General features: G+C 43.6%; 1 protein-coding gene across 1 annotated transcript in view; it reads right to left on the reverse strand.

Annotated features, from left to right (window-relative positions):
* CIT (citron rho-interacting serine/threonine kinase) overlaps nt 1-13,385 on the reverse strand; it is a 161,363-nt gene that overhangs the window by 31,053 nt on the left and 116,925 nt on the right. The window contains 4 exon segments of the mRNA XM_027576638.2: nt 4,526-4,630; nt 6,834-6,969; nt 9,455-9,648; nt 10,152-10,349. Of these exon segments, the coding sequence (XP_027432439.2) occupies nt 4,526-4,630; nt 6,834-6,969; nt 9,455-9,648; nt 10,152-10,349 (633 nt within the window).

The following is a 13,385-nucleotide window of genomic DNA, read 5'->3' on the forward strand; positions in this document are numbered from 1 at the left end:
GCATCCGACCCTGGTGTGACAATCTAACCACCCTGGAGGTGGCCCTAACACCCTCTCCCGTGGTGGCCTAGACTCTCTGCAGACTCAAGGACAGAGCTCCTAAAGAGCAGTAAACACCACCACGGGCATTTCCCAGCAGGCGACGGCAAATCTCCGCACTCTCAGCCCCAGAAGGCCGAGAGCTACCAAGAACCTCAGAACTTGCTGACCCTCTTCATCTCATTTCGCTTCCCTCCACCTATGTTTTGTTTCTCTCTCCATCTCTACTCCTCAACAGCCCTTCCTCTTGAGGGGAAGCGGATTCCTTGAGGCATCACGGTGTGGTGGAACGAACGTGGGCTTTGGAATGCTACAGACCCTAGTATAAATGAGGACTCTAACATGTATCAGTCATAGGACCCGAGGGGAAGCTCATATTGCCTCTAGAAGCCTCAGTGTCTTCACCTGAAAGTGGGTACAATGCCTGCCCTGACTGGGTGATATACTGAGCGCCATGCCCAGCGTACCATAGGTGCCCAAGGAGTTTTCACAGTCTCTCTGTCTCCCCTTCCCTCCATCCAGTTCAGGCTCCCCTCCCCCTCCCCGGTCCGTCCCTAGCCCAGCTGTCTTCCCCATGCCGACCTCCTCTGCCAGCCTCCCCGCATCAGTCCTCTGGAAAGCAAGAGATACTGTCAGCAACCAGAGATCACCTGCCCTGTATGCCAACCTGGGATTTCTGAATCAAACCACAGAAACCCCTAAAATATGGGGAGGGGGGAGCAGAGAAAACATTAAGATTACCGCTTAAAGGGAGCTATCAGTCCCCTACAGCGCAAGTGATTTCCGCAAATTACCCTCTTTAGTTTCTTCCCACTATTTTAGGACAACATTAATTACTAGGCAGGAAGCAGAGAATAAGGAGCTGGGGACAAGAATCGGGTTGGTGACAGCCGGGCCCAAAATATGTCTCTAGAACAAACGCATCAACTGTCCGTTAGCTTTCCAAGAAACAGGCTGCTTACTCACTATAATAAAAAAACAAGTGAGAGTGGCAGGTTGCTGCTCGGTGGAATGCTTTTCAAAACCATTTACCTGCTTCCCAGAGAGAGGCAAATGGGGGCTATTCACGGGTCAGTGTCGGACTGAAAGGAGAGCATTAGCTCTGTGCTTTCATCTGTCCAAGAGTTTCACAAGGGTGACAGGAGACCGGCAGGACGCACGGAGGAGCTGGATCATAGAACCGGAGCACCGGACAACCCTGGTGGCTCAAAGGATGGATCAAAACCAACCAAAGAAAGTTCAAAAGGATGGGATTTTTAAAGACACTGCCTGATAAGGGCGCCTGGGTGGTTCAGTTGGTGAAGCGTCTGCCTTCGGCTCAGGTCATGATCCCAGGGTCCTGGGATCGAGCCCCGCATCGGGCTCCCTGCTCGGCGGGAAGCCTGCTTCTCCCTCCCCCACTCCCCCTGCTTGTGTTCCTGCTCTCGCTGTGTCTCTCTCTGTCAAATAAATAAAATCTTAAAAAAAAAAAAAAAAAAAGCTTCCAAAGCCATTTTGGGCCCAAGAGGAAAGATTTGGGAGAGATATCCATTAGCAAAGTCTGGGACAATGGAACAAGGGCTGGGAATCTGGACTCCATGACATAAAAAACTCTTTCCAACTCTGAGACTGTGATTCTGGCCCCATTTACAAGTCTCTGTGCCTAATGAAGAGGACACTTGGGTTAATTTAAGAAAGAAGACAAATGAGCAAATACAAAAAAAGAGAGAGAGAGACGAATGAAGAAACAGACTCTTTAACCATGGAGAACAAATTGATGGTCACCAAAGGGGAGGTGAGTGGGAGGATGGGAGAAATAGGGGATGGGGATTAAAGAGTACACTTAGCATGCTAAGCACGCACACAGTAATATCTCTTGATTTCAAGATGTTATCATCAGATGGTCTGGTAATGGAATAAGATAGACATGTAGACGGCTTTGTGACAAAGATGTCAAGAAAATTTAATGAAAAGAGTCTTTTAACAAATGGTACTGGAATAACAGGACAGTTCTATGGAAAACAGTGAACCTCTCTAGCCCGGGTGGCTCAGTCGGTGAAGCATCTGATTCTTGGTTTTGGCTCAGGTCATAATCTCAGGGTCATGAGATGGAGCCCCGCGTCGGGCTCCATGCTCACCGGGAAGTCTGCTTGAGATTCACTCTCTCTCCCTCTCCCCGCGCCCGTCTCCCCCACTCACACACTCTCTAAAATAAAATAATCTTTAAAAAAATAAAACAAAATAAAGAATCCAGATACAAGGAGTATGTATAATATGACCTCACTTCTAGGAAATTCTAGAAAAGAAAAGCTCTGGAGCGGGGCGCCTGGGTGGCTCAGTGGGTTAAGCGTCTGCCTTCGGCTCAGGTCATGATCCCGGGGTCCTGGGATCGAGCCCCACGTTGGGCTCCCTGCTTGGCGGGAAGCCTGCTTCTCCCTCTCCCTCTGCCTGCCGCTCTGCCTACTTGTGCTCTGTCAAATAAATAAAAAAATAAAAATAAAAATCTTAAAAAAAAAAAAAAAAAGCTATTGGCAGAGACAAAGAGCAGATCAGTGGATACCCGGGGCCAGGGTCGGAAGGTATCAACCAGAAGGGGCAGAGGGAACTTTTTGGATGATGAAAATGTTCTATGTTTTCATTGTGATGATGATTAGTCAGGTGTTTACATTTCAAAAATGATTCAAAAAAAAAAAAAAAGAGGACACTCAGGTTAGGCCCTTGGTCACACGCTTATAAAATGCACACCACGACCAAGGATCCCAGCTACATCCTGGACAATAAATATCATTCTTTGTTTCATAATGGTTTCAACTGTCAGTGAAATCTGCCTCAGACTCCACGTCAGCCAGATGTCTGTGCTCAAAAATCTGTCTGTGAGGTACAGACTGGGAAGCTGGAAATGTTCTCGTGTCGCTTAAAAGTGAGAAAGAGGGGACTGCATCAGGATCCCAGTATGCTCTTCCAAGCCTTGTCACCGACTCACCATGTAACCTTGGACCCAAGCATGGAGCTGTCAGAGCCAACTCTCTTTCCTCGGAAGGAAAATAGGACAGGCAAGATCATTGATTATTTCTGTTCTGTTGCCAACATGTGCCTAAAGCGGGGACATTGCCTATTCATTCCAGATAAAAGACCATCATTCTCTACTTGACCACCAGGGAGATTTTTAAATTTTATGACAGCGTTCTTAACGCTGCCTTTGGTTAACTTCCCACCCATGTGTGTGTAAAATTAATTTTATTGTAAAAATCTTTACTGTGATACAATATACATAAAATTTACACTTTTCACCATTTTTTTAAAGATTTTATTTATTTATTTGAGAGAGAGAATGAGAGAGAGGGAGCACATGAGAGGGGGGAGGGGCAGAGGGAGAAGCAGACTCCCTGCCGAGCAGGGAGCCCGATGTGGGAGTCGATCCTGGGACTCCAGGATCATGACCTGAGCCGAAGGCAGTCGCTTAACCAACTGAGGCACCCAGGCACCCTCAATTTTCACCATTTTTAAGTGGACCGTTCACTGGCTCTAAGGACATGCACAGTGTTATGCAACCATCACCACCATCCACCTCCAGAACTCTCCCAAATTCCCACCCATTTTTTTTTCAGGTCTCATTCTGTAAAATATTTCATACTCACCTGCAAAATTTGCACCACACTTTTCAAAGTTAATAGTTTAGCAATATTATTTCTATCAGCACAGTCCCTCGGGAGGTATCATATAATAAAACCTCAACAAAACCAGAATAGGTATTCTGGTTAATTGAACTATCAGGTTCACTATGGGTTAAACAGAACACTCTTGGAGTCCTGTTTCTCATTAAATATCTTTATAAAGTATATTTGTCCTGGTTGATCAATTCTAATGAACAAAGCAGAATCATAAGTGATTCAACATATAAGGGAGGGCTTTGGTTGGGGGTGGGAAGTAGTCATCAACTTAAAGAGAAATTTTCAGAATTCTGTTAAAAGGTCCAGGAAATAATATAAGCAATGGGTTCGGGAGACCAATTTGAGCTTTCCATTCTATGTCTCAAAGGCAGGGCATAATTTTTTTTTAATTGAATTAAATGATCAAAAGTCTTCATGAAATTTAGTACTCAGCATAAATCAAGTCCCTGCCCTGTGCATGAGGCTAATTTGCATAGATGTTTATCAGCCTGAAAATGTAATATACTTTAGATATTAACTCTAAAAGAACAATTTAATTCAATATTCAGTCACCCGTATATTTAATAAACTTCCATTTGGCACATACTCATCTGTGCTCAACATTCTTTTAAGCACCACGTGGGGGGATACAAGTAACAAAGACCCTCTGGCCTTCGTGACACACTCTTTAAACGCGTTGAATACCTTCAAAAAAGCATTAAGTGACCACCTTACTCTTCTTCAAAAATTCAAACTTCAAAATTTGAATGTCTGATCTGGATCTGACCACCTAAACACAACAAATTTTCACCTTCAGAATTCCACCTGGCTCTACTTCTCAGGTGTTTTGTACTCACCTCTTCCAGAAGCCTCTGTTTGAGCTCCCGTTCAGTTTCCAGTTTCTGCTGTAAACTGCGGGCGTTCATTTCAAGCATGGCATGTTTCTTCTCCAGGTCATTGAGCTGGGCATTGGGAAAAATTGGCCATAATGTCATATTTAGGAATGCTAGATACTAATGACTTTCGCAAATAACTTCACATCTAAAGAATCAAGTTCTGAAGATCAGAATATTAATAATTGTTTTCTAGGGACACCTGGGGGTGGCTCAGTCGTTTGAGTGTCTGCCTTTGGCTCAGGTCATGATCTCAGGGTCCTAGGACTGAGGCCCACGTTCAGCACAGAGTCTGCTTCTCCCTCTCCCTCTGCCCCTCCCCCCACTCACGCTCATTCTCACGTGCGTGTGCTCTCTCTCAAATAAAATCTTTCAAAAAATAAATAAATGAATAAATAAATAAATATTGTTTTCTAAAAGTATATCACAAAGGTCCATGTCACAGATAAGCCTTATATGGGGAGAGTATTATTTCTAATGGGTCACATAAATAGCTATGACAAGTTCTAAGACAAGGATGATCACTCTGGCTGAACTTAATTAAATAATCAAATGCTGAATGCTTACTATTTGCACAGCATTATATCGGGCCTCTTGGGATGAAAGAACGGACGAACTCTCTTAAGAATCTTACATAAAGTCACAAAGGCAGAGAGTAGCCCATAACTAGACATATACACAAACAAGGATTGCTTTGTCACATAATATTTTCGACAAGAGGGGTATGGAGAAGAGAAATTCTTCCTGAATTACCAGTTTCAAGAAAAGATGATATCAATGTCTGGAGTGTGGTTTTGTTTTTTTGTTTTCCTAAAGTAAACTCCACACCCAGCATGGAGCCCAACATGGGGCTTGAACTCACAACTCTGAGATCAAGACCTGAGCTGAGAGCAAGAGTTGGACACTTAACCGACTGAGCCACCCACATGCCCCAATGTCTGCAGTCTTAAAGGACGAGCAGAACTTTGCTATAGAATACTCTAAGAACAATCAAACAGAAAAAGATGCTCAAGCTAAACCAAAAGGGTTCATTTACCTCTAAATAATAGCCTTAGTTTCCTCATGGGTTAAAAAAAAAAAAAAAAAGCAAGCCAGTATCAAGGAACTCCAGAGTGTTCCTGAGTGGCAAGCTCTAGCCTTGAATCCAGTAATTTTATTTCTGTGAAATTTTATTTCTGTGAGAAAATCATGGATATTCATAAAGATTTATGTTCATCATAGTGTTCTTTATAACACTATGGCAAAAAATTGAAAGAAGTTCAAAGTTCCAACACAAGTAGAATGATTAAATGATTAAGTAGGTACCTCTGTGTTGTTGAGATTTTTTTAGAACTACATGTTCAAAAAACATTCAGTAACTGAGGAAAAGCCCCTAGTTCTATGTTGTTTTTTTTAAAGATATAAACTTGTTTACACAGTAAGAATCTAAATTTATTCTAATAGATCAGTGGTGGATTGTCAGTCATCTTTTCCTTTACTTTTCTATGGTTTCTAGACCTGCCACAATGACCCCAAATAGTTACTTTTATGATCATGAAATAACAAATAGTTATACCACATATGAAATTCAGATTCTTGCTTTATTTTATGTGTGTGTTTGTGTGCGTGAAAAAATGCGCGTGTGTGAACCTGCGTATATACATGAAATTTCTTTGATCTCCATTCTTGTTATCTGGAACACTGGGGCATCTATTTGAAATCTCTTTCAAGACTTAGATGAACCTCCAGAACATGGGGACATAACGTGGCATGCTATGTGGACAGGACATGCGTATTTCCAATGTAAAATACCGAGGACTCACGTGGCCATCAGACCCTCTCGTGCCCCTGGCCTTGGAACAGAGAGAGGCTGAGCTGCCTACTATTGCAGCAATGGAAGGAGCATTAGTCCTTGCCATTGAGCACTTCCCAAGAATGCTCGACATTAAATCCAGCAACCAACCCAGAGATTAAATCTAGAAATCAGGTGCCAGAAAACGAGAGAGCTGTGTGGCCAGATCAGAATCCAGACCTCAGGGGCCCAGAGAGGCAGATGTTGAGAAGTCACCGACAGATTGGGGCACACCAGTCCCCACCATGCCTCCCCCCTCATGCTCTCGCCAACCAAGGGTGTCCCGTGTGGAGCCTAACCCTGCGACTTGATGGGACGGAGCAAACGTGTGTTCGTGAAATATGCTGCCCGTGGATTGCACCTGAATGTGGGTCGAGCAATGCCTTCCAAAAGAGGGAGATGAAGATGTCCTCCTAAAAGGCAGAAGGGATGGGTGCTGACCTTGTCAGAGAGGCTCTCAGCTTTCAGCTTCTGCTCTTTGAGGGCCTGCTGCAGAGCCAGGATCTCAGCCTTGTGCTCCTTCACCGCCAGCTCCACCACCTGGCGGGACTCGGTGATCCGCTGGTCGGCCCGCGCCCTGCCGGGAAGGCACAGACCCATTTCAGAAGCGCCACCATCACCAATCCAGAAAAAGGAAGTGGGCCCATCTCTAATCCCAATAAGCAACCAGACAGGCTGCAGCTGGACAGAGGCCCAACCCCGATTCCCAGTTCCAAATGATGTCTTGCTTTCTGACTACTTACAGAGCAAAGAGTTGACCCACTTTAGACCTCGGGTAAAAATACTCTTAAGAGGTAAAGTTCCTGTGAGTACTCACTTGGAAAGGCTGAAGGGGAAAAGGCAATTTTCCAAAAGCAACTGGACTGAATACAATAGAGCAAGACTGCCACAGCCTCCCCTGGGAGCGGAAATGGAATGAGGTCCCCCTGAGGGTCCACAGGAAACCCTAATCGAGCAAACATTTCCTCTCCTTAAAGTCTATGCAGTAAGTTATGTGTTTGAGGTGCGTGTTAGGAAACAAACTTGAATCCAATGATGTATCTATAAATAAGGTTAGAGAATAGAAAAAAACTAGAAGCAAGCTAGAAAAATTGCTGCCCTTCCCCATTTAAATGGTCTTGTGTTTTGCTACTTCCATACCTGGGCTTATACAGTCTCCTCTTCTGGCCAGTGCTCTCCTCCCCCACCTCCCCTACCCTGCAAGCCCAAATCTTACTTGGCCTTCAGGGATGAACTCAAAAGGCCATGTCCTCCGTAAAACCTTGCTCAATTTCTCCTCTTGCAAAGAAGCTCTCCTTGCTCTGTAGCCAAAGCGTAAACACACTCCTCTCTTGGCACACCCCACTCTCTATCTGAGGTGGTAAATATCCGAAAGCATAATTCATCTTCTCTATGAGACTTGCCTCTTTGAGCACAGGAATTAAGAATTATATTTTACTCATCTCGGGATCCCACGGAACACCAAAATAGAGGGGGGGTGGGGGGAAGAAAGGAAAAGCCAAGATCTTTCACAACTGTCCTTGAAAGTATACGTGAAATGTCTTCCTAAGCACAGCCCATAATTATACCTTCCATGGGGAGTTGTGTGTTTCTTGATGCTGAAGCCAGCTTCCGACCCTCAAATTGGTCTCTGAGGGATTCTAGAAACACCTCAGATAGGAGCTGCACTTGAGGGCAGAAGGAAGGGGGTCTGCGTGAAAGCAACCAGAATATACCATGAGAACTCAGGGTGAAGAGGAACAGGAGGTCTTAAATCAGCAGCCTGTCAGGTCGGCAAATACCCCGAGTAGGAGGATATCCAAAAAATGAAAATTTCTACCAGTGTCTCTTCAAATTTAAGGAGTCTCATCTTTTGCCTCCAATCTTTTCCAGTTTAACTGACTTAGCTCCCATTAAATATCCACCACATTTGGCTAAGTCTACTGTGGTCAAGTAAACGCAGGAAATACCACAATGAGTCTGATGGTGCCCAACTAAATGCTCTGTGAGAGGCATTTCTAGGCACAGTTTATCTCACTTAAGGAGTTCAGGGTACCCTAGGAAGGTCAGTTTCAGAGGGAGGGTGGTATGAGTGAGGTTATGAAGGACGGCCTCAGTTCATTTGTGCACACGTGAAGTCATGCGCTAACTCTAGCATGCACACTGGAAAATGGGACCCATTCTTCAAGATCATTTATTTCTATCTGCTGGTAAACTGCCATAATATACCCATTTTGTTAGAACCAAACACTTTCCTACCAAGAGCTGTAAAACTGTCATAACCAATCTTCCCATCAACCATGTCTGCAGTGTGAATGGCACCCCCTTGGGGTAGGAAGTCTATGACCTGCACTATCATGGCCCCAGCAGGAAGGAGATTCTGACTTTGGAAATCAAAGTGGGAAAGCAGAGGAAAGATGCTGCTTGAACTTATTTCCTACCACAAAAGAAAAAAACTAAACTGTTCTTGTAGAGAAGCTGTTCTCCACCAAGGGTGATGCTGCCCCTCAGGGGACATTGGACAACGTCTGGAGACATTTTTGGTGTCACAACATGAGGAAGGGGTTGCTACTGGCATCTAGTGGGTAAAAGCAGGGATGATGCTTCCATTCTACGATGCATAGGACAGGCCCCACAACAAGGATTATCTAGCCCAAACAGTCCATAGTGCCGAGGTTGAGAAACCCCAGTGTAGACAGGTGACTAGCTTTACACAGGAGCAGGATTAAAATGGTGATGGTCTTGCTACATGGTCACAATGATAACAAAGGCAAAGTAAGGGTTTCTGCCAAGAGAGCACTGAGCTATTTGCCCTGCTGACTCCCAGGCCTCCGCATGGGGTAAAAGGACACCAGCTTCCAACACAGACAGAATCCAAGTGACACTGACCATATTTACAAGTAGGATGACCAACCCATCCTAGTTTGCCCAAGAGTTTCCCAGCTTTAGCACTGAAAGTCTTGTATGCTAGAAACTTCTCTCAGTCCTGGGCAAGCTGGGACTGTTGGTCACCCTGTTACTAATGCTCAGGTGATCCCGGTGAAGACACCTGTCACTGGCTTTCTACAAACAGGAAGCCCCACCTGCTCTGCTTCTCGGTGTCCAGCATCCTCTGTAACTCTCGGACCCGACACTCAAACTGGGACTTCTCGTCTCCAAGGACGCTCCTCCACGCCTCCCACTGCCGCTCTTTTTCCAGCAGCTCATCATTCAGGGCCTCCAGGTCCATGACCTGTTCTTCCAGCATCGTGCAAGTGGTCTTCAGAGCCTCCATCGTCTGCAAATCAGTACCACTGAGTTGTGCCTTGTATCAAATGAGGATTTCCCGGATGTTACTTTCGTTGGATCAGTGTCAGAAAAGCACAAGTTTCTAACTACAATCTGAAACACAGTGTATCTGTTTTCTTCTACAGACCCAGGGGACCAGACAAGAATGGATAAAGGGCCAATTCTGCCACCATCTTAAAGACAGAACCCAATGCAAGCCAGGGGTTAGAGACTACGCTTAAAAGTCAAGGGGCTCACACTAGCCTCCCAGGATATTCTATTTTATTTTTACCTTTTTTTTAAAAATCAGAATTAAGAGAACAACACACTTTTAAAAGTTACTTTTTCCAAACCCTCAAGCCCTCAAAACATAGACGTGCTGATGAGAAAGAGCCCATTTAACGGTCAGGGCTCAGTCTTGGATCCCTTGGGAGAGGTATACCGGGCGCCTGCTCTGAAATCTAACAGGATCAAAGGGTGCCAGGGGTCTCTGACACAGCATACTGCCCTTACTTGCTTCTGGCTCGTGAGCTGCATCTCCCTCTCCGTAATCTCGCGGCGGAGATGGTCTACCTCACTTCGTAATTGTACTATCTCATCGTTGGCGCCAGAAGCCTCGTCGAGTTGTTTGGACAAGTAGAAATTTTGGTTGTTGAGCTCAGCGTTGTCCTCGGTCAGCTGGTTTAGCTGCTCCTCCAGGTCTGTGATTACCTAAAAGAGGAAAGGAACCTGGTTCTGCATCCAGCAAGTCCGTTTGAAATGAGAAACTGCTTCCAGAGCCGCTGATTTTGGAACCTACGTGACAATAACAATCCACGTGCCACTCACATTTGCTCATCCAACCCTGGCCGCCAAAGCCAAACTCCCGTGCCCGCCCACTTAGCACTAACACACACGTGCTGTGGTGGAAAAAGAAGTCTCTGATTCTTTCTCACTCATGATTTAACTGGAAGACATGGCAAAAATAGATCAATCAAAAGTGATTGCCATATGGAAGGGGCAACTTTAAATGAGATCAAGTTAATGGATGATAATATAATGTGGAGAATGCAAGCCAAGGAAAGGCGTCTAAGAGACTGGCATCACAATCAGCTAATTAAACAAACGGCACCATCCAGAGGACAGCAGAACTGGAGATAGTCTTAGAAAGCAAAATAAAATTCTTATCAAGGAGGACTGACTACGAAGGACACTAAAAGTTATTTTAATATCTCAGCAATAAATTTAATTTCATGCAACAAAAGGAAAAAATTTAAGGGAAGCTCAGAATAATCCTGAAAATATTGTACTATGGCATCACTTTAATGGTTTTTATTATACAGTTAGCTATCAAAAATGGGAAGGCATGTATATGAAATTGTCATTTTATTGAGAGATTTAATCTGGTTTTGCTAAATTATTTCCCTGCTCAATGGCAGAATGACTTCGATTTCAGTGCATTTAGCTTCCCTATTCTCTTTTCTGAGGTTCAGTATCAGTGCTTGCAGAGAGCTTTTGTATATAATACTTTCGAAGTTTAAGGGCAATTTTCTAATAATAGTTTGAATGAAGCACACAGGCAGTAAATTAAATTTTATGTAACAAAAAGAAGTAAATTAAAAGGAAATGCCTTGAAGCCTACAGTTTATTGTTTCCAAGTCCCAAACCTAGAGTAGACTTAGTTTATGAAATGTTGCCACTGTTTCTATGACTAATTCCCTATTTTAGCCCCCTTTGATTATCAATTTTAAAAAAATCTTCCCAGCCACAAAGAATTAAAAAACATCAATTAAGAACATTTGTTCAATGTGGCTCAGAAAACAGAGCTTTCCATTTTGTTAACTACGCTGATAAGCTTTTAATGTAGTAAGTGGTCTAGTAATTGTACTTTGATGTCAAAAGCCCTGCTAATTCCTAATGTATTGGTTGAGGTGCACTGTTGGCTACAAGATGGGGAATAAAGGTTATCTGGTTGGGTCCTTAGCTAGGACTCCTTTATCAGGGAAAATGGGAAGACTGCAAGTTTGTCATTTCTAGTCGGCAGTTATGCCTTAAAGGGATCCCTGGACCACCCTTTGGGTGCATGGTTAAATCTCCTAAAACCAGAAACAATAAGTAAACAATGCCCAATAGTTCAACTGGTCTCCATCTTATATGTAGTGAAGCCATTCCTTAAGATAGTTTTCATCCTGGACTATAAATGTCTCCATTTAACTACTATGCTTCTTTTTAATGTCCTTCCCCCCAACACACCAAAAACAAAAACACAAGAAACAGAGGCAAGCTGGCCTGGAAACTATGTTCTCAAATGGAGTCTGGAGCCCCAAATAAAGCCATCTTGAACTTTGCAGGGTTGGGGTCTTCATCTGTGATAAGGAGGTAGATACTATATTTACTACCTCCTCCGTTCCATTTTTTTTTTAATGTTTTGAATTTTCTTGCATACTATTCTACCTTAATGTAGCCTGTGAAATACAAGGGATAAAAATTAATGACCAAGATAATGCTTCATTTTAAAGATTATCATGGTACCTCTTGTGGAGCAAAGAGGCTACAGAAAATCTGCTCACATAGGAATATACACGTTGCCAGGGGCACCTGGGTGGCTCCGTCGTTAAGCGTCTGCCTTCGGCTCAGGTCATGATCTCAGGGTACTGGGATCGAGCCCCACATCGGGCTCCCTGCTCAGCGGGAAGCCTGCTTCTCCCTCTCCTTCTCCTGCTGTTTCTGTTCCCTCTCTCTCTGTGTCTCTCTCTGTCCAATAAATAAATAAAATCTTTAAAAAAAAAAAAGAATATACACGTTGCCAAAATAATTTACTCAGCACTCAAAGACATACCTAAGCCTTTGGGTTCTCACTCCCTTTCTCTGATTTATGGGGAAAAAATTGCAATTTATTATTAGCCCATTTCTGCTAACTCTTCTCCTTTCAAAATAGATTATAAAGTGCTAAAGACAAAATACTTGAAAAGCTCAATGAAGTGCCAAGATTATGACTCTCACTTCAGTTGAGACGGGCCCACCGGAGTGGGAGGCATCCTTCTACTTCCCTATTGCCATTCAGTTTTCAAGGGGGTCTCAAATCTCTGATTTCTACTTACAGTTTGTGAATGTTGGTTCTACCCTATTTTGCATGTTTGTCCAGAGGAGGCTTATGTGTTCGTGTGAAGCACCCAAACACTCATTAAAGCATTTTAACTCATTCAGACTTCTTATATATTCTTTCTGCCAAAGGCATAACATGTTTAGCTTGTGACTCTATTTTGAGGCGCTGGAGTTGTGGTATTAAGTGTTAGTATTAGACACCCCCCCACACACACCCACACATACATTATTGGGTTTACAGATATTGAAATGACTTGTGACACAGGCAGAAAATTAATGGTCTCCATGGTTTAAAAAAAATTGTTTTAAAGTATTGTGATAGGCAATCTGTGATTTTGAACCAGGTAATGTGCAAGGAGGATTCTTAGGTCTACCATGTGTCCGTGGGTGTATTCTCTCCATACCAAAGGCAAGTGATCTGTTTATTATTAGTCTGTTAACCTTTCAACCCCAAGGATACAGGGTAAAAAAGAGAAACTGAAAGGCTGACTCCATCTTAGCAGTGAGAAGAGGGAGACAGCTTCCTAACACAGGGGCCAACAGAGCTTTCTTCTATGCTGTTTTTGCAGATAAGAGATCGTGATGCATTTCTAAGAGGAAATAAGGATATAAAAAATGATCTACTCTCAGTGTCCGAGAGAGAGAGAGAGAGATCTCTATTTG

Source organism: Zalophus californianus, chromosome 14, assembly GCF_009762305.2.
Source record: "Zalophus californianus isolate mZalCal1 chromosome 14, mZalCal1.pri.v2, whole genome shotgun sequence".
NCBI lineage: Eukaryota > Metazoa > Chordata > Mammalia > Carnivora > Otariidae > Zalophus > Zalophus californianus.